The 26,286-nt window shown below is 34.5% G+C and overlaps 1 protein-coding gene across 4 annotated transcripts in view; it reads left to right on the top strand.

Moving 5' to 3' along the window:
• ZC3H18 (zinc finger CCCH-type containing 18) overlaps positions 1–26,286 on the top strand; it is a 95,182-nt gene that overhangs the window by 14,285 nt on the left and 54,611 nt on the right. For 2 of the 4 annotated variants that reach the window (XM_044663183.1, XM_044663184.1), the window contains 7 exons: positions 3,944–4,028; positions 4,460–4,540; positions 8,683–8,831; positions 9,176–9,268; positions 10,929–11,086; positions 17,436–17,553; positions 18,793–19,061. In XM_044663183.1, coding sequence (XP_044519118.1) covers positions 3,944–4,028; positions 4,460–4,540; positions 8,683–8,831; positions 9,176–9,268; positions 10,929–11,086; positions 17,436–17,553; positions 18,793–19,061 — 953 coding nt within the window. The remainder of the gene's footprint in view (positions 1–3,943; positions 4,029–4,459; positions 4,541–8,682; positions 8,832–9,175; positions 9,269–10,928; positions 11,087–17,435; positions 17,554–18,792; positions 19,062–26,286) is intronic. The other 2 variants (XM_044663185.1, XM_044663186.1) reach the window with 2 other exon arrangements.

Genomic DNA, 26,286 nt, shown 5'->3' with positions numbered 1-26,286 from the left:
GATATATACATTCAGCTTTTAAGTTATAAGTTATTGTGGCAGGTAAACTTATCCCTCCTTCCTCTTCTCCATCACTTTTGTAGTCTGCTTGATTTTCCTTGATTATGGCATCAATTCATACATTAATCTTCTTGAACATGTTTTACTTGGACCAGCATTTTTTAACTAAAACTTTGTATCACTTATGTTTTGTCATGATAAATTTTACTTTAGTTTCAAATATAACTACAAGGGACAACTAGGTAGCACATGGATAGAGTGACAAACCTAGAGTTGGAAGGACCTTAAGGTTCAAATCTGGCCTCAGACACTTCCTACCTCTGTGACCCTGGGCAAGTTATTTAATTCTGTTTGCCTAGCCCTTGCCCTTAACTCCATTTGCCTGGCCCTTGCTCCATTTCTCTCTTAGAAAAAACCAAGACAGAAGATAAGGATTTAGAAAAAGAAAACCAAACAAATTATCTACCATCATCAGAGATGAAGTTATTTTTACAAGTTTTTTTAAATAATTATTTATAGCAAACACTTGAATTATTTTGATTGCAAAACAAGGGGACAAAGAAATCACCAAGAACTAATCTATGGATTAGATGTTTTTTAATTAATAGTTTGAGGACCTTGGTCCAACCAGACCAGCTTTCTTTCTTTTTTTGGAGATGCCAAGGACATAATGTGGCATGAAATCGTCAAAATTTTTTACATCGACTCTTTTAGAATCTTCTGATTTCCAATGGCCCTATTTTCTTTATGGGTCAGTTATCTGAATTTAACTAAACCTTTTAAAATATATTCTATATTTTCAAGTCAGATTTAAGAGTTTTACAAATTTGTAGTTTTGTGAATTGCAACTTTATATTTGTCCTAAGCTTTCCACTTAGTTTCCAAAGCTAACATTTATGTAGTACTTTAAAGGTTCGTAAAATACTTTGCCCATGTTGTCTCATTTCATCCTCAAAACAATCCTATGAGTTGAGGTAGGTACTGTTATTACCCCCACTTTCAGGGAAACTGAGGCAAAGAGGCTGTACAGTGAGGTTAAGATAACTTTCTCAGGGTCACCTACTTGTGAGTGAATGAGGCCAGATGTGAAATGTTTCTGAGGGCCATCTTCATCTTCCGGAATTTCAGGAACAAGTCCATTTTCACCTTCACTATTTTATTTTTGTGGTCTTTAATCATATCCTTTTTCAGTCTTTTATTTTTCAGAACTGAAGAGGCTTGTTGTTTTTTTTAAGTCTCTCCTTTTACAGCTATTAAGTATCCTTCCATTCATGTTAGTTATCAAAAGTTCTCTGGCTGAAAATAAAGAAACAACAGCTCTAAAAAAAAAAAGTTCTCTGGCTTCTTTGTTATGAGAACTTCATAGTTGTCTGATGATTTTGTCTAAGAATAGGAGAGTATTTTGTATTTCTTTTATTCTCAACGATGCCAAAATTTTGTTGTTCTTTTGGACACCGGTTGATCCTTTGTCTTCAGGGAATGTTTTATATTACTTTTAAATTCTTTTTCCAAGTCAAAATTGCATATGGTTTTATTTGCTGAAATTTTCATTAATAGCATCCTTTATTATAGATTCTGCCTGAATTAGGCAAGGTTGACTCTGTTCTCTTTCCCTGCCTTTTTTTGGACTTATTGCCCTGTAACTCCAGTGCCTGGTAGATTATTACCAGGATTTGAGAAACTGGTTTTTACTTAAAAGCAGAACTTGAATAATCTACAAATTAGATAAATCAGCCCTTAAATAATTCAAGAATTGACTATTTTGATGTAGGTGTCACTTTTCCTAGTGTTTTAAGCACATTATAAGACATATTGATAGAAAATGATAATATACTTTAATCATCTTCAACTTAGAGAAGAGTATTGAAGTCGAATTACTTATCTGAAAATTCAACAAGTTATACTGCATTTTTTAATCTCATTAGAATTTCCATTTTACTTCTTAATGATATTAATAGTATTTGTCATATGCTCTTATTTCTGGAAATTATTGTCCAATCATAATAGCTATATATATAATCCAATAAAATTATAAAAATTTTTTGTCTATACATATATACATATGTGTATATACAGAGAATTTGCATGTAGTACTCTGCTGAGTGTTTTTACAAATATCTTATTTGATTCTCACAATAATCCTATGAGGTTGATGCTATTATGATCTCCATTTTACAGTTGAGGAAACTGAGACAAGCAGAATGACTTGCCCATGGAGCACACTGCTAATAAAGATTAACCCACCTTTGAACTCAGATCTTCTTGACTCCAGGCCCGACTATCTACTATGCCATCCAACTGTCTATAATTTTATTTTCTATGCTTGACCTTCTAAGCCTAACAGGAAGAGTGGAATGGCTATGATCCTTTCTAAAGGAATTTCTCATATAGGAAGAAAGGGAAAATGGAATCTATTTTCAAGGTCACCTTTTATAATTTAAATGTATTGACTTTGTTACAGTTTCTGAAAGGAAGCTATTGAGAATTTTTCAACATTGTTCGTCCTCATTGCCTAATTATTTTTAGATTGATTTTGACATTAAATGGCTCCACCAGGGTTTTGGTGTGATGATCACAGTCGGGGGGGGGGAGGGGAACGGAATCTTTTTTTTTAAGGAGTTAAATGGAAAATGGGAGGAGAAATGGGCTTTAAATTGCTGTGACATAGTATGAACTTGATGTTTCCATAAAAATTAAAGGGAACATTATTCTTAGAAATCTTTCATTTGAATGGTTGAAATAAGGTTTTCGTAATCTTCTCAAAACTGATGTACTTAAAAATGAACTCTTAGAAAATATATTTATCAAACCATACATTTTTTACTGAGTTGAAAAATAATTCTGCACAAGAGTAAATAATAAGACAAATTAATATTATTTACTTGACATAAGTTCTTCTTAGTAGAGTAGGGGATGTTTTATTTTCAGGATAAATTAATTAGTACAGCTGTTTCTATTCATGTATTCTCATCAGTGTAGATATTTTCATTGATAACAAATAGCAGTTCATCCAAATTCTCTCATCCCAAATTATTCTTCTGTCTTGTTTAGTCTTTCCATAAATCCTCCATAGATGATCTGCCTAACTTTAGGGGAGGGAAGTGTTAGGGTCCAGAGGGACAAACATTTACTAAGTACCTGTATGTGCCAGACACTTCACAAATAATATCTCATGCTGTAAACATGTAAAAGGCATTTTCCAGGCGATTTATGCTTCTATCTAACTTTCATTCTCCTTATAAAGGGCCAGCCTCCTTTTCTTCTCATGCATGTTGTGGATAATGGCTTTTACTCTGTTTGTCACTCTCAGTTTTTCATTAGTAATATGCCACAGCATACTGTGTTATGTAATTAAGAATCAAACAATATAAAATGTTTATGCTTTTAAATGTTTCCCATTACCAATTAAACTCATAGAAATAATGATACTTGTACTGTCTACCCCAGAGTTGTGAGAACAGTGCTGTGCAAACCTTAAATGGAGATGTAATTGTAAAATAAAAAAACTTGCTAGTTATTTGCTCATCCCTTACACATTTAAATTACCTAGTGGGAGGTGAGGAGGATGGATGGATGGATTTTTTTTTTTAATCTGAACCTGGCATTCTCAAGTGAATATCAGAAACTCTCTTACTAGTACATTACAACTTGTCTGTAATGTCAGTAGTTCTTAGAGAGTGCCTTGGGGCCCTGAAAGATTAAGTGATTTGTCCATTGTCACATAGCTGGTATGTGTCTGAAGCAGGTCTTCCTGACTCCTGGCCAGCCTACTTCTTATTCATGATTACTAAAAAGAAAATAGCCACAGTTTACAGCACTGCTTTTTACATATCTAGCTTAGTGACAGTGGTTCCTTGTTGTCAAGTTTCTCTCTCCCTGCTTTGTTGTGAAAAGATCTTTTGTTATTGGGATTCCTACTACTTTATCTTGTTTTCTATTTCAGGATGATGATCTGGAAGAAGGAGAAGTGAAGGATCCTAGTGATAGGAAGGTGAGGCCTCGTCCCACCTGCCGATTCTTCATGAAAGGTAATTGTATATGAATTCAGGTAGCTTGAAAATAATATTTTTAAAAAGCCTACTGCATCCCCAAGGAATTAAAGGTGATGTTTAGTCTTTATTGAGAATAGGACAGTGTTGAGTACACTGGAACCTTAATATATAATGATATTCTCAGGGGTCCATGCTATGATGCTTTTTATACTCTTTTGTGTCTTGATGCTACACCCCACTCCCCATGAGATCTTGAATGATCATTGACAATATAAGTGATTGTACAATGAGTGATTATATAGTAATCACTATACAATTGACTATATATAAGTGATTATAGCCCCAGGACCTTATTTGGAATTTTTTTATTTAAAAAAATTGCTTTTCATAAGGAAAGGTGAATAAGGCCCCCTTTACAAGGCCAGATTCTTAAGGTACTCTCTTTGATCATGTCCCACCTCTGTAAGGTGGGTTCCCCCTTTCAACAGGATGCAACAGAAACATTCTCGGCATGGATTTCCAAGCGGAGCAGCCCTCAGAAAGAAACGGTGATATCTCTTCTCTATGAATTGAACAGTATGACTCTAGGTGGAACATCAGGTGGAAGTTTGATAAGATCTTAATCTTTAAAATCTGGACTTAATACCTGTTTTCTTCTTTTTATCTTTTATTTTTTACCTTGAAATTTGCTTTAAGATACTATATGGGAAGAGATTTTTGGTTTGGATTTGTGTGTGTCGTTTTTAGTTGTTTTTTCATTTTGTTTTTAATATGGATAGGCTTTTCATTCATGATTCAGAAACTCAAATGTGAAGTATGAATTTGAAATGAATTTGTTTAGCAGGCTTGGCATATCCTGTTCCTTTTGTTTTCTCTGCTATGATCTTATTTATTGTTCCCTACTAAGTTTGTAGTTTTATGTTTTTCTCTTCCACTCATTTCAGCCTACTGTCTTGGCCCTCTTTTTTTTGCATTGGTTAATTCCAGACATTCTTATCTCTATCCTCTGTTCCTAAGATCCAAGTTCAAATTTACCTAATTGTAAATAGCATTTTGATTTTGATCTAATTGTTATCTCCAGATTAAATAGACATGTCATGATTTAATTTGATCAGTCTCTGGCATGTGGAGGATGCGAAATGGACTATAATAACATGTACGTAGCTTAAGAATTTTTTTTAAACTCTTACCTTCCATCTTAGAATCAATACTGTGTATTGGTTCTATGGCAGAAGATTGGTAAGGGGTAGGCAATGGGGATTAATTGACTTGCCCAGGGTCACACAACTGGGACATTTCTGAGGCCAGATTTTAATCTAGGACCTCCTATCTCTGGGCCTTGCTCTCAATCCACTGAGCCACCCAACTGCCCCTGCTTAAGAATTTTTAATAAGAAAATTGTTCCAAAGAAAACTTTGGAATCATAATGGGTGATAGAACTAGAAGGTGTTTAAACTCCTTTCCAATTCTAAAATTCTGATTCTCTGCTCTTTCCTCTGAAATGACTTCTCACTGACTAGTCTCTTCTTTAAACCCTTGCCTTATCTCTTAGAATCAATGCTCAGTATCAGTTCCAAGGGAGAAGAGTGATAATGATAAGGCTTAGGCAATTGGGGTTTATTAATTAGGCAATAGGGCCCAGGAGCACACGGGTAGGAAGTATCTGAGTCCAAATTCAAACCCAGGATCTCCTGTCTACAGGCTTGTTTCTCAATCTACTGAGCCACCTAGCTGCCCACTCAACTTAAACTTAAAAATCACTTAATGCAGAGGATTAATCTATAGGATATATCTTCTTCCTTTCATCTTTGTCCAATACAAAATTCTCTCCTAAGCAGCTAATTAGTTTAAAATAATGCTGTAGGAGTAGCTTGGTGACTTAGTGGATTAAGAGCCAGGCAGAGGTCCTAGGTTCAAATCTACCTTCAGACATTTCCTAGCTGCATTACCCTCAGCAAATCCAAGTCACTTACCCCCCATTGCCTACCCCTTACTGCTCTTCTGTCTTTGAACCAATTCACAGTATTGATTCTGAGAGAGAAGGTAAGGGTTAAAAAAAATAATGCTGTATCCTATTCATGTTTGATATAGTATTATCCCCTGTCCTCTGGCTGTTATGGAAGTCTTATTTCCTGGCAGGATCAACTATCCATCATACAAATATATAAGAGAAAATTGCGTTTGAGTGAGGAGTCAGTAATTGTTGAGAAATCCTTACACATCAGATCAGAAAATTGTGTGTAAGCTAAGGTAGGTGAATAGCAACTCATTTAGGAAGAAGTGGCATCCTGTGTCAGCTTTAGGATACCCATATAAAAGCATTTAGAAGTCTGGGACTACTTAGTGTAGAGTCATAGAATAATCCTATACAACTCAATAGTTTCTAAAGGTATTATAGCACAAAACAATGATTGATATTTATAATGGTGGCCTGAGTTATCAAGAAAAGAATTATATGCACTCGGTTTAAGAAGACTAGGAAGTATATAATGTGGGTTTTTTGTTGTTGTTGTTGTTTTAACCCTTACCTTCTGTCTTGGAATCAATATTGATTCCAAGGCAAAAGAGTGGTAAGGACCAGGCAATGGGGGTTAAGTGACTTGCCAAGGGTCACATAGCTAGGAAGTATCTGAGGCCAGATTTAAACCCAGGACCTCCTGTCTCTGGGCCGGACTCTCAGTCCACGGAGCCACCTAGCTGCCCCCTATGATGTGTTTTAAAAAGATAAATGACTGAAATTTATTTCTTAAAAAGAGTAAGTTCAATCATCTAGAAAACTGCATTTCCTAAAAATGCATATGCAAGAATCATATGGGATTATGACATAAAGGACAGAAAGGAACTTCAGAGATCAAGTCTAGTTACTTGCCCAGTTACTCAAATAAATTCTGTAGTTTCTGATCAAACTAGTTAGTGTAGTTCTATGAAGTAATTATTTAGTTTTATAAATTACCATTGGAAGTAAAGGTTAACAAAATAGCCTGTTTTCATATTTTAAGCTTCTAATTCATTCTCCTTATAGATTGTGGACCAATCTCCTTCATTATATTGGTTCTCTTCTATGTTTCCACCATTGCTGGTTTAGTTTTTCTTTCTTCTTTGTGTTTAAAGCATACATTGGTTATATAAACGTAAAGCATAGGCATAGAATTGATTTATTTCTTAAGCTTTACCCTATGCACTCTTAAAAATTTCAGAATCTCTGAATATTAAAGTATCTTCCTATTAAACATTGAAAGAATGGAAACTGGAGGGGAAATTGTTGGGGAAAGCTTAGAAGTATATGCTTATTTATATAATGTTATCTGTTTACTATCAAATATAACTAAACAACAGGACATGAAAATATGTAGTTTTATTTTAGCAATTTCTATAATTATTTTGATTTCTTACTTGATGTTTTATGAAAATCAACTCTTGCTTGTTCAGGCTTAATGGAGGAAAAGTGGGAAATGGAGACAAGAGTTACCCAAATTAAGTGCAGGTGCACCAAAGAATCAAAGAAAAACTGGTTTAAATTCTAGTTTACATTTTTAAGCATTTGAAAAATATTAGATTGATAGGGAATTATGTGATATACTATTATCATAAGAAATATTGCCAAGTGTTGTAGCTACTTAAAATATTGGTAGGGTTTGGTGGTTTGTTTTTTTCTTTATTTTTTTAAAAAGTGAACTGCTTAAGTTGTTTCTGATTTTTTTTTTGTATATTATTAAAAAATAATTCTTAGATAGGATCTATACTACTTACTGTTTAAGAAGTCTAGAGTGTTAAAATCAGTGCTACAATGCGACTGAGGTCTGGCCACTTTTTTCCTATAGTCTGTCTCTATTTGTAGGGGAGTTTGACTCTTTTTCACCAGAGTAGAAGCTTACATTACACTTCTTTGATTTTTTTTTTGTTGTTTCTGATTCACAGATAAAGTAGTATTTTCCTTTCTTTCTTTTTAACTCCTGTGCTGGTTTTTACTATTACAAGCCACTTACACAAATCATTTTGCTTTTCTGCTTCAGGGCCATCTTTATTCTTGTTATCCTTCTTATAACTTGCAGAAGCTGATAGTCATAGATATGCCTAGAACTATGCTGAAGTAGGAGAGATAGGGTACCTTTATCCATATTATTACATATAGGTAGATCCTCATTTCCTTTTCTTCTTGGTTTCCCTTTGGGAAGGGTATATGTCTCTTATTTTTTTTCCGCTCTTCTCTCCACTGCCCATAGCATCTTAGCATAGTGTCTAGCACTTAATAAGTGCTTGTTGCTCTTGACTGCCCATATTAAAAGTATAATATCTAATGTATTGTTCATGTGCTCAATTTTTTACATGTGTAATTCAGTCCTTCTTTAATAATCGTTAGCCGCTTATTTAATGAATATTTTTTATTCTTCAGACCAAATTGATGATTAAAGTTAGTTTGTAAGAATTTAAATTTGTTTTTTAAAAAAGACAGATGTCTGAGCTAATTGTGCTGTTTCAGTTGAAAGTTCATAGTAGTATCTGTAATTCTTTGCAGGAAAATCAGTTTTTGCTCTGATATACTTTAAAAAGAAAGGAATATTATTGTCTGTGTTTTTTAATTTTATGAAATGCTGTATCTTGAATTACTTTATCCTATGTAGATCTTTTAGTAATAGGATTTTTAAAAATAGCCGTGGACAAATTCTTACCAGATTTTATATTTTTATAGGTCACTGTACATGGGGAATGAATTGTAGATTTATCCATCCTGGAGTGAATGACAAAGGAAACTATTCTTTGATCACAAAACCAGACCCTTTTCCACCCAATGGTGCACCACCTGTTGGACCTCATCCATTGATGCCTGCCAATCCTTGGGTATGAACTCTTTTCATTAAAGCTTTGTAGATTTGTGGTTGGGGAGGGGGTTACATTTCATACTTAAAATATTGTTTTGATACTGGCTGAATAAGAAATGCTGATATTTGTTAGTGTCTTTAAACTTAAATCTGATGACTTCTTTAGTTGTAAGAAGACATTTTTTGCAGCTTCAGATATTATGTTTTCCAAATGTATGTTTTCTACATGTGGTCAGTGATCCTCAACATTTTCTGATTTATCCAGGTTGCTGTAATGAAACTTGGAAGTCTTAAGGTTATATTTGTCATTTCCACTTCCTAACATCCAGTAAAAGTTTAATTTTGGGGCTAATCTTTTAATAGGGTGGACCAGTTGTTGATGAAATTCTGCCTCCACCACCTCCAGAACCCCCAACAGAGAGTGCCTGGGAGAGAGGACTCCGGCATGCAAAGGAGGTAAAAGGACAGCAGAAAACCTGAAAAGAAAAATACAGTCTTCATTGCCTAAAATTCATTATTAGCATTTATCTGATCCAGAGAGAATGAAATGAAACACAGTAAAGCCACTGGGAATTATTTTCACACTTCTGTGGACTCATGCTATCCGAATTTGGAGTCAGAGGACCTGGGTTCGAATCCTGCTTCTGCTGCTTACTACCTGTTTGTCATTTCCCTCCCCTCTTTAGGCTTCAGTTTACTCATCTATAAAATATGGGATTGGACTAGATGATCTTGAAGCATCTTCCTAGTTCTAAATACTATATTCCTAATTATATCTTTATTACTTTTTTTAAAAGAAAGACATTAATGAATAGTACATCTCTAAGTTTATGGACTTCTTCATATGGGCCCATCCCCTGGGAAGGACATATTACAGCCTGAATTAAAGAGGAGACTAGAAGATCTACTTATTATTTTAAAGGCAACCCGATATAGTAGCAATAACAACTGTTTTTAAATCAAAATATCTGAGTCTTGGTTCTAACATCAGCTGTGCTGCTGACCATGAACAAGTCACTGTATCTCTGTTATGCCTCAGTTTCCCCATCTATAAAGTGGAAACCATGACAGAATTGTCTCATAAGGTTGGAAAGAAAGTGCTTGGTAAACTTAAAAGACATTAGATAAATGTTATTATTGATTTTATATTTGATCAGTATTAAAACCAGATCCAGCCATTGTCAGGTGCATTTTGCAAGTATACTATATTAGAAAACTTAACCTGTCTTTAAATCAAATTTGTTAATAGAGAAAATCCCACAAAGTATACTTGACCTAAAAGTTTATGGACATAGCCTTACTCAAGTTCCATTCTTCACAATTTCTGTATAGATAAAATGTTATCCCCTTTACTTTGATGTGTCCTCTGGAAAAACTCAATGATGAGCAAATTAGCCAACACATTTTTCCTTCTCACCCCTATTCCTTCCCTCCTCACCTTTTAAAATCTTGAGTGACCTTAATAATGATGTTGACACTTAGCAATTGCTTTGAATGGTTAAGCCTTCGCTCTTTTTTTTTTAATGAACCATTTGTCCCATTCTACCTCTTTTTTCACCTTCATGCTTTTGGCTGCTTGAATATTTTTGGTTTCATGGCTCAGCCCCAAAATTATTTGTGATAATGATAGGATCTCTGCCTGTTGGAATATGAGTTAAATCTGTGACTATCTTTGATGGGCTTGGCTTAAAGGCTGAATGCAATTCCAGTGGTTTAATGAAGAACTTGATTTGCTTATTCTGTTTACTCTAAAAACCAGTAGCATTTAGAATCATTAGATATAGGACTAGAAAGGTCTTTTAAGATCTATTCTAAACTCCTCATTTTACAAATAAAAAAACTGAGTCCCAGAGATTTGTGATTTTGTTGGATACTTTTCTGTGCTTTGATTTTTTTTTTCCCATAAAGCTAATGGCATCATTTTTTAAAAATATCTCCACCATCATGCAGCTGTGTTAATTTTAGCATCCTTCCCATTTAGGGTCTCTGGGAGTGCTAAATGCCAAACCAGAATATAGGTGAATACTAATTTTTCCCCTTCCCCCTTCTCCTCAGTTATTGTGATAGTATTTTGTTTGTAAGTGATTTATATGTTGTTTTATTCTTGCAATTGTAGGTATTAAAAAAGGCAACCATTCGAAAAGAGCAGGAACCTGATTTTGAAGAAAAAAGGTTTACAGTGACCATTGGAGAAGATGAACGGGAATTTGACAAAGAAAATGAATTTTTCAGAGAATGGAATTATCGGATTACTAGAGATGTCAGAGATACAGCGTAAGAAATGGCACCATTTTTCTCTAGTGATTTGTGGGAGGGAAATGCCAACACATCTTTCCGTTAGTTTCAGAAGTTTTAGGTAGTTATATGGAGAAGGAGTTGCTTCTCTTCTTTGTCAAGATCTGAGCAAGAGGAGATACATTGTGGTGACCTGGAGCATATTAACTTTGTTCCAGTGTAATATGGTTGGCATCTTTGAAACAACTTCTGGATTTATATTAGCATTTGGCTTTTCTTTTATTCAGATTTTGTTAAGTAATTACTTGAGCTTTGGGTCCCCTTGGCAAGTCATCTGCTGTACCCCAAAGAGTTTGAGTTTCTTATAGTAGTTTCAAAAGTCTTGCTCCTTTATGCTTTCCTTAGCCCTGCATGGGCACATCAGGAAATGGGAAATCTGTAGAGCTTGACATAAAAACACAGAAGGTACAGTGAGCCTTGACTCTGAGGTTGGATTACAGAATCCACTGCCAACCCACACTGCTGCCTTTGTTTTTCCTCACCATGTTGCTAGAAACTTTGATTATGGGTGCATGCTTTTGGCAGCAAAAAGCTCTTTCTGGAGTCTAGTGGGTTTACAAGGTAAGTTTATTAATTGTATCACCTTTCAGCCATAAAAACGCCTTAAAGCCAGGTTTCTAACCAGGAGTATCATTTATTCTACTTACTTGGCATAAACTAAAATGCTTTTAACTATCCACGTTGATTTATCAGCATATCACAGTTGTAGTTAGTCACTTTTTACTTTTGGTCATGGTAAAACTCATCATAAATCATGTTCATGAATTTAAAAATAAAAACTTAGGACTGGAACTGATAGATATTTGTCTATGATTCAGTCCTATACCTTTGACTTTTGATTTCTTTTATATATTTTTAATTGGATGATAATACATGCAAACATGACCTCTGAATATCCCTTAATAGTCTATATTCAAAGAAAACTCAGTGCCATTACCAACATCCTATTTTTGCCCTTTTAATGGCTGAGACAAAGATGGAAGTGAAACTCTTATTTATGCCTTGTTACAGAGTAGGTTCTTAGGTACTCTGTTGAATGAATAAAAGAAAGTGTTGCTTAGGTCTCCTTTTGCTCTCAGAAGAGAGTGATAAGCTATTACCTTCACCAGATAAGGCGTAATCAAAACTGCTAAAAAGGAATAACCCCACAAAGTCAAACTGGCAGAGTTTTAAAGACCTGCATAGATGAAGCATTTTGCTCATAAAAAAAGCTATTATGTTGGAATTTTTCCGGATACATTTTGTAAAAAATGTATACTATAGATTGTTTACCCCTGCTTTATGATACAGTAGGGAGAAGGATCTTCAAAGTTACTAACAACTTATTTCCTAAGAAGTAAATATCCAAAGACTGGTTCTTTAATCTGGACATAATTCGTAAAAGAAAATGGGCAAAAGAAGTAGAAGGATAGGTATTTAACAGAACAAAAATATAACGGACGTGTGGTGGAACAGCCATTGTCTTAAAGCTCCTCACCTATTACTCCTTTGTCTGTTCTGTTATTAATGATCAGCTTCCCAAGCATGATGGAGCAGAGGTACTCTTATTTCCTCTAGTTAAATGTTTCCCATAACTGCTCTTAATAATAATAATATAAATTATTTTTATTTTTGTAGTCTTTTAAGGGTACAAAAATACTTTCCCTACAACATCTCTGTGAGATATATTGGTACTAATATAATTATCCTGTTTTATGAATGAAGATTCTAGAGTTCAGAGACAAACATCTTACTTAAAGCCACACACTGGAGAAAGGAGATGGAGCCACAATTCCATGATCCCCTTACTACAAGTCAAGTGCTCTGTACTGTGTTGTCTCCAGTGTATAAAGTACTTTATACATATTAATGAAACTTATAATATCTATACATGTACTCCTAATAGGACCAGGAGAACATATGACATAGCACTCTAGAATATAAATAACAGATAACTTCAGGCCATATAGGTTTGTTTGTTTTTTTAATAATTTAGAATTCTAAAAATTACTTTTGGAAATGGAGAAAGTACTATTCATTTAAATGAACCAATCTAAATTGATGTTTTTTCAACCTGTCTGACAAAGGTTAGCAAATTAATAGTGGAAGATAATGTTACAGACACAGGCAATCTCCCCCAAACTTTCCAGTTTTACTGAAGGGCACTACCATCCTAATCAACCTGGTTTATAAATCTAAATACCTCCTCAACCCTTCATTCTCACATACTTTTCATATCGACTTAATTAAGATTTATCTATTTTACCTCTGTGATTTTTGTAATAGCCATACCCTATCCAAAGAAATGGCAACAACCCTGTTTTAGGCCCCCATCACCTTTTGCCTGGATTATTTTAGCAGCCTCTTGTTTGGTCTCTGCTTCTAGGTGCTCACCTCTCCAAATTATCTTACACAAAGCTACCAAAATAATTTTCCTAAAGCACACATCATTCCCTTGCTTGAGTCTCTAGTGACTCTATTGCCTCAAGAATAAAGTAATAAACTCTTTGCTTGGCATTGAAAGCCCTTCATAGTCTGGGTCCCGCCTACCTTTCCAGCTTTATTTCATGTACTTCCCTTCACACATATCTTTCCAGTCAGACATATATGCTCTCCTTTGAATTTGGCATTCCCTCTCCTTTCTCTATGCTTCTATAAAGACCCTCCCATCTTCCTGAAATATACTTTCTCATTACTTTCACCTCTTACAATCCTTAACTCAAGACTCAATTCAGGTGCCACCTTCTTTGAGAAGCCTTTTATGATTTCCTTATTTATTAGTGTTTATTCCCTTTTCAGGTAATAGTTATTTGAGTGAATGTGGTATCCCTCCCCATTAGAATGTAAATTCCCTGAAGTCAGAGACTTTTCCCTTTGTGTTTGGATGTCTGCCTTCTTCAAAGGAGATGATAATAAATGTTTTTTTAGTTGAATTAAGCTCTTAACTTTTTGTAAAATATAAATTTGTAAAGCTAGGTAACCTGCCTTTGTAAAAATTATAGTCTAATTGAGATATTATGCAAAATTATAGATAAAATTTAACAAAATTGTTAGATGAACATACATTAGAGGTCCAAGTAAAGTGCTATGTGAGATCTAAAAAGAAATTTGTTGGATTTTTTACTGGGTTGGAGTATGGTCAGGAAAAGTTTTATGGAGGAAATAGAATTTTACTTGGGCTTTCAAAAATGAATCAGAGGGGGCAACTAGGTGGCTGAGTAGATTGAGAACCAGGCTTAAGGATGGGGAGGTCCTGAGCTCAAATCGACACTTTCTAACTGTGTGACCCTGTGCAAGTAACTCTCATTGCCTAGCCTTTACCACTCTTTAGAACCAATAGGTAGTATTGATTCCGAGATGGAAGGTAAAGAGTTCTTTTAAAAAATGAATCAGAGTAGGTAATAGAACATTTCAAGCAGAGGAAGTTGTATGAGCAAAGGCAAAGGACTTAGTGCTTCTTTGGCAGGGCATAAGTTGTTTCATTTTGGCAAGAGCAGAGTACACAGGGGTAGGATAGAAAGGCAGTAAGATGGAAAGATAAGTTGCCATGAGTGCCAGAGGGAAATTGTTTAATTTTACCTACTATAGATTATAGAGAGCTATTGAAAATTTAAACGAAGTAGTGACCTGACCAGATTTAAACATAAGAAAGCTGATTTTAGCCAATGTTATAAAAGATCTATTAGAATAAAAGAAGAGTAGAACTGGAAGATCTGTCAGGAAGATGTTACAGTAATTCAGGTGGATGTTTTTCAACTTTGTTTTTTGTTTTTGTTTTCAGAACTACAGGGGAAATAACATTCTGACACAATTTGAGCAAAGGAAAATGATTTCTTTTTTCCTTAAACTTTTCCAAAAATTAAATACTATTTACTTTTCCAAAAATTAAATACTATTTACTTTCTTTTATTTTATTTTAGTGTAAAGAATTTCTTTTCTATAAGATCATAATCCTAACTTATATCTATTGTCCTTGTATTGAACATAATGAAGTATAGTTTAGCTTTACCTTAAAATAATAAATGCACTTATATACTTAGCCTAAATTGTCTGTATTAAATTAAAATTCTTTGTAAGCATAGTGGATGGTATTTGAAACTAATTAGAAATGGTACATGGAGTCCATAGCTTTTAAAACAGACACCATTGACACAAATGAAAGCATGTAAAACAGATTGGGAGAGGCATTACAGTAAGAGCAAAAGTTAAACTGTCATAAATAAATGCTATATTTGCTATAATGGATAGTTCAACCAAGATTGATCAAAGGTTGTTTTTTTGGGGGGGGGGTGTTTTATTAATCCTTACCCTCCATCTTAGAATCAATATGTTTATTGATTCTAAGGTAGAAGTGTGGTGGGGGCAGCTGGGTGACTCAGTGGATTGAGAGTCAGACCTAGAGATGGAAGGTCCTAGGTTTAAATCTGACCTCAGACACTTCCTAGCTGTGTGACCCTGAGCAAGTCACTTAACTCCATTGCCTAGTCCTTACCACTCTTCTGCCTTGGAACCAATACATGGTATTGATTCTAAGATGTAAGATAAGGGTTTGTTTTTTTAAAAAGAGTGGCATTGAGGGCATTGCCTATGACCTCTCGCTGAGAAAAATTTTGTTATTCTTCATTTCTCCTAGATTTTTGTCTGCACTTTATCATCAATACCAATTCTTGATTCTTTTCATCAAGTATGAGAGATTGTTGTGTTGTGTTCCAAGCATTGTGCTATTTGCTTCTCAAATAAAGAGAAGTATGTAAAGTTATCTCTGCTCTCAAAAGAGTTGACAAACTAGCAGAAGATACTATAGAAATAACTAATGGGAGGCAGAATGTGATCAGAAGAAAAGAATGAATCTGACCTTGAGGGAGATATTTTTTACAACTGAACAGGAATTAAGGGAAACTTCATGGATTGACTCCTTAGTTGGATCTTGAAGGAAGAAGACACATTTTTTCCCTTCTTATATATCACCAATGGATGTTACTGGTATGAAAGAGATCTGGAAACTTAGATTGGTGCCAAATTTTGTGAGGTCCTAGAATATCATAAAAGGATTTGTGACTGTACTTGGGAATCCACTAAAGGTTTTTATAGTTGTAGTGGTAGTGATTGTGGTTGTATTTCAGTAGATGAGTAACATGATCAAAGCCCAGGATCTAAGTATTTGCCTGGGCACTGGTGAAAAGAGCAAATTAGAGAAGTAAAAATGCTTGGCACCATAGACCCAATTAGGAGATGATTGTATTCCAGCTTGTGTTACAGTGGTTCCTTTGAGAAGAGAAAGAAGATGATTGTACTTTCAAGATCTAGAAATGGTCAAATTAGCAGTATTTGACAGGAGCTAATTAGATGGCAGTGTTAGGGGAAAGATTATGAAAGGGGGAAGAGGCAAAACTCTTAAAATTTCAAGCTTAGTTTACTGAGGCAATCCAGGGTGGCAGAGTAAAAGACTGGAATTCTGGGAAAATGTTAGAACACAATACAGATTTCTGAGTCATCGAAAATGAAATAATGATGAGAATGAATAAGAACATTAAGGAACAGTAGGAGATAGGTTCTTTTCTTTCCCCATTTATCCTCCCCATCCCCAGATTTAAAGGGAAATAAAGATTACTGGATCAGAGATCCTTTAAGATCCCCATTCAATTGACTGAAAACTTAAAAACAAATGTTAAAAAAATATGAAAAGTTTTTTTAAAGTTTTGCAAGACTTTACATATATAATGGGTATCATTATGTAGCTTGCTTTCTCAAAGGGTAGAGGAGGGGCTAGAAGGAGGAAAAGAATTTGGAGCTGAAAACTAAAAAAAAAACAAGCAGATAAATACATGGAAAATTTTTTTAAGGTTCTACTCAATTTATGTCATGACTTATCTGAAATTCCACTTTGTAGTAGCCTTCTTTGAGGCAGCTGAATGGCGTCGTGGCTTGGAGTCAGGAGGACCTTAGTTCAAATCTGTCCTCAAACATTTCCTACTTGTGTCCCTGGATAAGTCATTTAACCCTATTTGCCTATCCTTTGCCCCTCCTTAGAGTTATTAATAGGACAGAAAGTAAGGATTCCAAAGAAGAAGTAGCATTCCTTGATAACCAAGTCATGTTGTTCCCATTTTCTAGCTCTAGTACTTATCATCCCTATTGAAACTCAGTATTATATTCTAGTCTTTTATTATTTATCTGATTATTTTGAATGTCTGTTTCTTATCTCTCCAGTTAGACTTCAGGCATATTAGGTTTGTAATCAATTAGGCACATAGGTTCTTAGTAAATATGTGTTTATTCATAATGTTGCATGCAGATTTTTCCTACATTATACAAGGAGAATTTACTTTTAATCCTTTTTTTTTTTCAGACTTGAACCTTATTCCGATCCTTATTATGATTATGAGATAGAACGGTTTTGGCGTGGTGGGCAGTATGAGAACTTCAGAGTGCAATACACAGAAACTGAACCATATCATAATTACCGAGTAAGTATGACAATTAGACTTCAACTTTCTCGTATGTGTTTGTTCTTTTTCACTCTAATTACCATCTTTTTTGTATAAGATTTATTTGAATTTTGTTGGCAGGATGTGCAAATTATCACAGCTAAAATGAATGGGCAGGATTTCTACTTAAAATTCATTTAGAACAGTCCAGTTCTAAATTTGTAGTGGTTACCACAGAATATTAAATACTACTGATATATTAATTAATTCATTATCATCTCATTATAGTTGTTTTATAGATCCCAGTTGTGGATAGTTTTTTTCCCTGAAGTAAGAGTATTATTTAAAGCTGCATTTCTTATATTTAAAAATCCATAAAATTTAAATTCAGCTAGTTCAGATTGGTTTTTCCTGTCATTCTGTATTCTGTATTTTTAAAACTAATCCATCACCAGGTATTTGCAAATTATTCAAATTTATCCATCATCTTGAATCATCATGGAGCTATTTTAACTAGAAACCATTGCCATTATCAAATATATCATCACTAGTGTGACTTATGAGGCATTATAACAAAATAGTGGGCTTTCAAAACAAAATTTAGGACGCATAATAAAAATCATTTTAATTCGGCCTGATGACCACATCAGAAGGGGACATCATGTGCCAAAGAGACTTCCCTTAGTTTCCAGGGGAAACTTGTTGGTCAGCTTTGTTCTTGTCCCAGGTATAGAGGGTAGGTACTCTTCTGCAATGGGGACAAAATCCATGTTTTAAAGATCATAAGAAGCTTCTTAAGAGTACTAGCCGCAAAGCTTCCTCTTAATTGTGAAAAGATAAAAGGCCAAAATAAGGAAGTACATGCTCTAGAGCAAGATAAAACAAAGTAAAGCTACTTCTATTCACATATGCAGTGATTTGGGGTTGAACATGAGGGAGCCCTTCATCATAGTTCTTAGCCTGTGGTAGACTTAAACATTTCAGAATAAGAATAGAGAAAAGTCCCAGTATAGTTTTCTGGTACTATTCGAGAGGGCTAGATAGAATCATTTATTGGATTGGATTGAATTCAGTACTGAAGGTTTAGTTATGTTACTCTGGTTTAGTGTTTAATCTATTCCCTAACATTGTACCCAGCAAATACTTCATTGTTACTTAGCTTCTCAGATGAAACTTTGAAATTTAATAACCACTTGAAACTATAAACTTTGTTTCTTTCACAATCACGTAAGAGTAAATGTGTTTAAATAGTTGTGTTTTACATATTTTTTAACTCAGGAGAGGGAAAGGGAGCGAGAGAGAGAAAATAGACAGAGAGAACGGGAACGGGAACGTGAGAGAGACCGAGAAAGGGAACGGCGGCAAAGGGAGAGAGAGCGAGAAAGAGAAAGAGAACGGGACAAAGAACGTCAACGAAGGAAAGAGGAGTGGGAACGAGAACGAGCCAAGAGAGATGAAAAAGACAGGCAGCACAGAGACCGGGACAGAGAAAAAGAGCGAGAAAAAGAAAAGGAAAAACCAAAACCTAGATCCCCTCAACCACCAAGGTAGGAGATTTCCCAAGTTCTTTGGGTGTAAGGGCAGGTGAGGTGTGGGAATACTTGCCACCTCCTGAGGAGATTTGATGTTTTAAATGAGACAGTTACTCATTTCTTTTCTGTGTTCTATGGGACAAATAACATTTTAACTTTTTTGGCCACAAAGTGTTACAGGAGATTAAAATGTACTACTTTACATTTTGTTTTGTTTTTTAAGTGGGAGAGTCTTTAAACTAAGAGTAATTTAGCATTTCTGGTTTTTTTTCTGTCTAAAATACTTATAACCTAGAAAGTTGTTTTTTTCTAGACCCCTTTTCTTTAAGTTTTGTGCTGTTCATATGTGTCTTCATTATAACCTGACAATTACTTTCCTATTCAGTCCTTTAGGACTTATAAATATCCCTTCCAATATGAGTCTATGATTCTTTATGGTTTTAAAAAATTAATAATTTTGTCTGGGTTTTTTTTGTTATTATTTTTAAAACACTTGTGAACTCTAAAAATGCTACCTAAAGATACTCTTATGATGTGATCATGTAATAACTTATAATTACGTAATAGTGAAGGTAATATTCATGTCACTTCCTGGGGGAGAAGTTATAAGTCATAATGGGACTTATTGGAATAATATCTGAGACTTAGTCTATAGAATTCCCCAACAAATATTGAAATTTGTCACCCTTGAAGCTTTTCCTGATTTTATAGCTAGCTGTATTCCTTCTTTTCCTTTCTAAAACTATTATTGACATTATCCTCTTTGTATCTGGTGATAAGACTTCAGGAACTGAAAACATAGTTCGTGAGAATGGTTTGGGAGCTCCTGGTCTAAATTCTAAATATCAAAGTCCTAGATTTGGAATGAGACCTGGGTTCACACATCCCACTTTTAGATACTTGTGGTGGTGTACTCAATGAGGTCAGAATGCCTTTGTTCCTGAATTTCCTCTTATGAAAAATGAGAAAAATGTACTTCCTGCCTCACAAAATTATTAAAAGGAAAGCATTTCACAAACAGGAGCACTATCTAGTGATAGAAATGAGGGGCAATAGGCCTAAGGAACTCAGTTTAGCTGCAGAATTGAAGCCTGCTTTCTACATGCTTTAATAAAGTAAATATAGAACTTATGGCATGGAATAGAATTGAACCAGGAACTAGGAGGACTATAGAGAAATGCTAAAAGAAAGAGCAGTAGAAAGAAGAAGGAAAAAATGTTATGAACAAAGAATTCTAAAAGTTTTTAGGACAAAAGAGTTTGTTACGTTTGATTGTAAAAAACATTTTCTTTTAAAATTCCTAGTATGTATACCTTCTGAGACCTAAATCTTGTTCTATCAATTTTAAATAATATGCATAAAGACTGAATAAAAGAATTTGTAGGAAAAAATTACTGAATTGGGGCCTTCTGACTTAAAGCACTTTCAGTCAGATCCACTTTATTATAGTTATATATTTGTAATGTAGTTATATATTTGTAGTGACTTCTACTTACCATTTCAAACTTTTTTTGTGAAATTATTTACCATTAAGCATCTACTATTAGAGGTACTGAAATACAAAGACAGGTGAAATAGATCATGCCCCTAAAAAAATTAAATTATTTTTGTGGAAGAAAGGTACTAGAAACTATTATGAGGATAAAGGCTGTTCATATAGTAGGTTATTGCTGAGCTGAGTCTTGATGGAGACTAAGGATTCTGGGACACAAAAATGAAAAAAAGAAGGCATTCTAATCATTGAACTGGTTGATGAAAAGGTGGAAAATGAAGTGCTTAGTATTAGATACGTAAGAAAGCTAGATTGACTGGGCCTTTGGGAATGTGAGGGGAGTAATGTATAAGAAGAAAAGAAGGTTGAGAGCAAATTGTGAAGTATTTAAATGACAAATAGAAAAGCTTATTTTTGACTCTGGAGTTAATAGGGAGCCACTGGAATCTGAAAAAGGGAATAGCCTATGCTTTTGGAAAATCATGAGAGTAGTATGGAGGAAAATCATGAGAGTAGTATGGAGGATAGATTAGAATGAGAAGAAACTTGAGACAAGAAATCAATTATAACTAGTTCATACCTATGAGGAACTAAACTAGGATAATGTCTGCGTAGTAGAGAGAAGAAGATTAAGACATAATGTGAAGGTAAAAATGCAACTACATAGAAATGTGGAGTGAGGGAGGAGTTAAGGATGATATTGGGGTTGTTAATCTGAGTGACTAAAAGAATGAATGGTGTCCTCTAGAGAAAAAGGAATGTGCTGAAAATGGATTAGCTTTGGAGGAAGAAAATGAATTGACAGCTTTTTCATTTCTCTCCAGAATGCAAACACTTCATCCTTATTGGTCACTTGTATTCTTTGTACTCTGGTGTTTGTATTTCAAAGTTTTGACTCAACTATAGTCTTTTAACAGGAATGCTTGAAAGTCCTCTTTCATTAAGGATCCATTTTCCCCCTGTAGGATTACACTCTGTTTTGCTGGAGAAGTTATTCTTAGTTATATATAAGCTTTTGCCTTTTGAAATATTGTATTCTGTATACTTTGCTCCTTTATAATGGTAACTGCTAAATCTTGTGAAATTTTGATTGTGATTCCTTAGTATTTAAACTCTTTCTCTGACTATTTATAGTATATTTTTTTCTTTGACCTTGAGTTTCTAAATTTGTTCATGATATTCTTGCAGATTTTCATTTGGGGGTTTCTTCCAGTAAGTTGTTGATGGTAGGTGATCTTTAAGACTAGTCTCCCATTGGTGAACCTCTAGTTTCTTTATTTGTGGCTTACCTTATCCATCCTGTTGTAATCTTTTAGTACTTCTCTTCCAAAATGTGATCACTCCCTTTAATTCAGTGACTCTTTTGCCAGCTATTGAGACAGCTAATTATAGATTCTGGGAGTCAGATGAAGTATGTATTGAAATCTTAACTCATCTGATCCTTGCTCTATAGTCTTTCTCCCTAGTCTATTCAAAATTTTCTCATCACCTCCTCCTAAATATAAAAATAGCTCACCTAATTTATTGTGAATTGACAGACACCAACTGATATTTTGCCCAAATTTGCTTAGGCAGTGTTGTGCCAAAGTATTGGGCACAGGGACAGAATAGTAAACTTGATATATGTCCAACCCTTATTTCTTTTTTTTCCTGGTCCAAGTCAAAAATGTTCAGTCTTTGAATTGTGGATGAATTCTGCAAATGTTCGGAGTGCTTTCTCATATCACTATGGGTTTGAGCCTTATGAGAAATCATCTTGAAATCAGGTGGTGTTTCTCACAAACCATGTCTTTGAAGTTTACCAATATTTGTATACCTCATTTTACTCAAGACATTTTCCATATTTAAATTAAATCATGTCATGAATATTTTAGGGGAACTCCTTACTTAGGGGAACAAAAACTTTTTGTAATAAAAGAAATCATCTTCTTGTTTTTTGGTTGACATTTTCATAAATAATAAAAATTTCCTTAATTTAGATTTCATTATTTGTGATAACATAGGAGCTAGGTTAAATTTGACTTAAGTGTGTCCTATGAAAAAGTAACTTGAAAGGCCTGAGTTTAATAGCTATGTTTCTATCTCTAGTTTTTTAGAAACTTTTTATTATGTTCCCTCCTCTTAAAAATGTGGCATTTCCAATTTGACTTTACAAGCCAGAAGGATTTTTAACTTCTATTAGCATTATGCATTCCATTATATTCATATTTAAAATTATTTTTTTAAGAATTCTTTTACTACTTTGGAAAGAAGAATGGAAATAGAATTTTGTAAAAGGCAGAGGGAACCTGCTTCTTTTTTTAATTCACCAAAAGCTTGAATTTTAATATTATACATCCTAATGAAGTTAGCATGATAACATGGGTGGATGGTTTAATTACAGAATCTCCAAGTCCTGAATCAGTTGATTAGTTGTGTGATACTCTCAGAAGTATTAGTAGTCTTAATGTGTTTTTTTAAAATACATCATGATTTTCAGAATTAAGGAAGCAAACTTAATAAAAATAACCTGGACTGGAAATTCTAGTTCTGGCTCTTGTCAAAAATTAGTGTCGTGTGACCTTGATTAAGATCAGGTAAAATTTCTGGAACTCATCTACAAAATGATGGGGTAGAACTGTTTAATCACTAATGGCTCTTCTGGCCTGAACCTATAACCTATAGTCTGTGTTTTTTTGCTAATTATCCATAGCATTCTCTTAGCATTGATTATTGATTGGATCATTCCATGCACCTAAATCAAATCTCATCTGCTAAAAGGCTTTTAAATCTCATGATCCATTAATTTAGCTGAAATTCCTCTCCCCTTTTTAAACCCTTACCTTCTGTCTTAGAATCAATACTAAGCAAGGCAGAAGAACAGTGAGGGCTAGGCAGTAGGGATTAAGTGACTTTCCCAGGTCACACAGGCAGGAAGTATCTGAAATCAGATTTGAACCCAGAACCCCCTGTCTCCAGGCCTAGCATTCTATTCACTGAGCCACTTCTCTGCTCCGTGACCTTATTTTTGAAGGGCAAGTGTTTCAGCTAGACCATCATTTCCAAAAGTATACTGTTATTTCCATTGGCTATCTAGGTTTATAACAATAAGTTTTTTTTTATTATGAAATTTCTTATCATAAAGAAATACAAACATTTCAGTGTACAAAAAGAAAAAACAGAAAAAGAGAGTCATTTATTAAACTTTGAGTTTCTATTACAGCAATATACTCTGTTTATGGTATACATTTCTATTGCAAACATATCTTTCTAATCACCCTTTCAATATAAATTAAACTTCTCAAAGGTCTCTGCCATTTAGGAATTTTGCTTGCTACTGTGATTAAAGAATTTTTTCACATTTTGTTTACCTACAGAGAAGACAATTGTATTATATATCCCCCAGGAAAAGTCCTCAAATTAAGCATAAGGTTTTTTTTCAGATACCAATTAGCATCTCTTACACAGATTTATCCAAGTGTTTCCCTATGGTGGCATCTCAGAATCTCCAAAAAACCTAGCATTTCATAGTACTGTCCTGAATTTATCCCTCCTTCATTGCCAGACATTAAAAGGATAAATAATATATTGTGACATGTTAAAGAACATGCACTGCAAATATTGCTTTTAAAATTACAATTGACTTTAAACCAAATAGATGATAATACTTAATAGTCTTTCCTAGTCTCTTTATTTTTAACTCTTTCATACAGACTTTTAAAGTAGTCTTTTAAAGTTAACCTCCTGAAATGTAGCTAGAGTAACACACAAAATATAAATACATAATCTACTCCTTAGCTTTGAAGCATTTGCTCCAAACATTAACTCCATTAGCATTGGAATTAACCTTCAAGTAGAAGGTGGGTAGAAAGAAAGTCAGAACCTAAGACTGTACTACCTTGTCTCCTGTCTTGGATCAGCCTAAGTTAAACTTGGAAAAGCTAACCACAGGTTTATCTGGAGATAGTGAAATTTTTGACCTCAGCAATTCTTAAAAATCACTTAAGTGATTAGAAATTTTATAATCTTAATCAGTGGAAGAGTGCCCAGGTCACTAAAATCACAATTCCCTGAGATAAGAAGAAATCAGGAGTATTACTAAAGAAGTCTTACTGTAGGGAAAAGTTGGTAAGTGTTCCTCTAAACCAATGATTCCCAAAGTGGGCGTCACGCCCCCTGGTGGGTGCTGCAGGGATTTAGGGTGGGAGATAATGGCCACAGGTGCATTTGGGGCAGTGAATAACTAACTGTAAGGGGCCGGTGATAGTATGTGACAAGGGCCACTAAGTAATATTTTTTCTGGAAAGGGGGTGGTAGGCCAAAAAAGTTTGGGAACCACTGCTCTAAACCAAGGGTTCTTAACCTGGAATTCATGAATTTGTTTTTTAAAATATTTTGATAACTATTTCATTCTAGTTTGTGATCCTTTGTATTTCAATTTGTGTATTTTAAAACCTCTCCACCGAGATAATTCTAAGAAGAGGTCCATAGGTTTTGACAGACTTCCAGAGAGGTCCAAGATTTAAAAAATGCTTTAAAAGTTCCTTTCTTCAAAACATTTGCTTTAATTCACCCCTTGTGTTTTGTTTTGGTTTTTCTTTTAGTTTTTGTTATACTCTCTCTACTTGGAATGTTTTTGTTCAGTCATTTCAGTCATATCTGACTCTTCATGATACCTTTGGGGATTTTCTTGGAAAAGATACTAGGATGGTTGTCATTTCCTTCTTCAGTTTATTTTATAATTGAAGAACCTGAGGTAAACAGGGTTAAGTGACTTACCCAGGGTCACACAGCTAGTGTCTGGTGTCAAGTTTGAACTCGGGAAAAGGAGTCTTCCTGAATCAAAGCCCAACGCTATCTATTATGCCACCTACCTTCCCCACGTGAAATATTTATTCTTATTTTCTTCCTTTTACATTTTTTTTATTCTTTTTCCCCTCTCTAACTGTTCCGCTCTGCTCGTGGTAAGTTCATAGTCTGTTTCTACTTCCACTTTGAGAATTTCTTGCCACCATTTTTTCATCTAACCCAGTATTTACTTCCAACTTTTCTTTAATTTAATGTTTTATTTAATTGAACATCAGTACAACCCTATTTTCATTTTAAATTTAACATCAACACATAAAGTAACAACTTTTTGATCTCTATGTCTTAGTCAGGATCCTTGTTTGTTTTTATTCTTCCTTTTTTGTTTTGTGATACTTCATAAGTCTTTCTATATTTCTTTATATTATAACATTATAATTTATACTATTTGTTATTTGACAAAAGGTTCCAAGCACAGAGGTCCCTGGCTTTAATGTAATCCTCTACTCCTTATTATCACTCTATATATCAAATCACTGTCTACCTCCATAACATCTGTCACATCTCCACCCTTCTCTCCACCCATGTAGCTACTACCATCCTAGTTTGTCTGTAGCCTGAACTATTGAAATAACCTCCTAATTATTCTACTGCCTCAAACCTTTCCCCACTCTAAGCTATTCTCCACACCAAAGTGTTTGGTTTTGTTTAAGCCCTTACTTTCTGACTTAGAATCAATACTAAATCAGTTCTAAGACAGAAGAGCAGTAAGACTTAGACTCTTGCTGGAGAACCTATGGCATACATGCTGGAGGTGGAGGGGGCGGGGGGGCACCCATCCCTCTCTGTGGGTATGCTTGCCATTGCCCAGAGTTTACTACTAGAAGGAAAGCCAGAGGATTACAACTGCTCCCTTCTGCCTCTCCACACAGTTTGCAGTTTGGGTACTTAGTTTCTAAAAGG

This window comes from Gracilinanus agilis, chromosome 2 (genome assembly GCF_016433145.1).
Source record: "Gracilinanus agilis isolate LMUSP501 chromosome 2, AgileGrace, whole genome shotgun sequence".
Classification (NCBI taxonomy): Eukaryota; Metazoa; Chordata; class Mammalia; order Didelphimorphia; family Didelphidae; genus Gracilinanus; species Gracilinanus agilis.
This window is presented reverse-complemented; position numbering and strand designations above follow the sequence as displayed.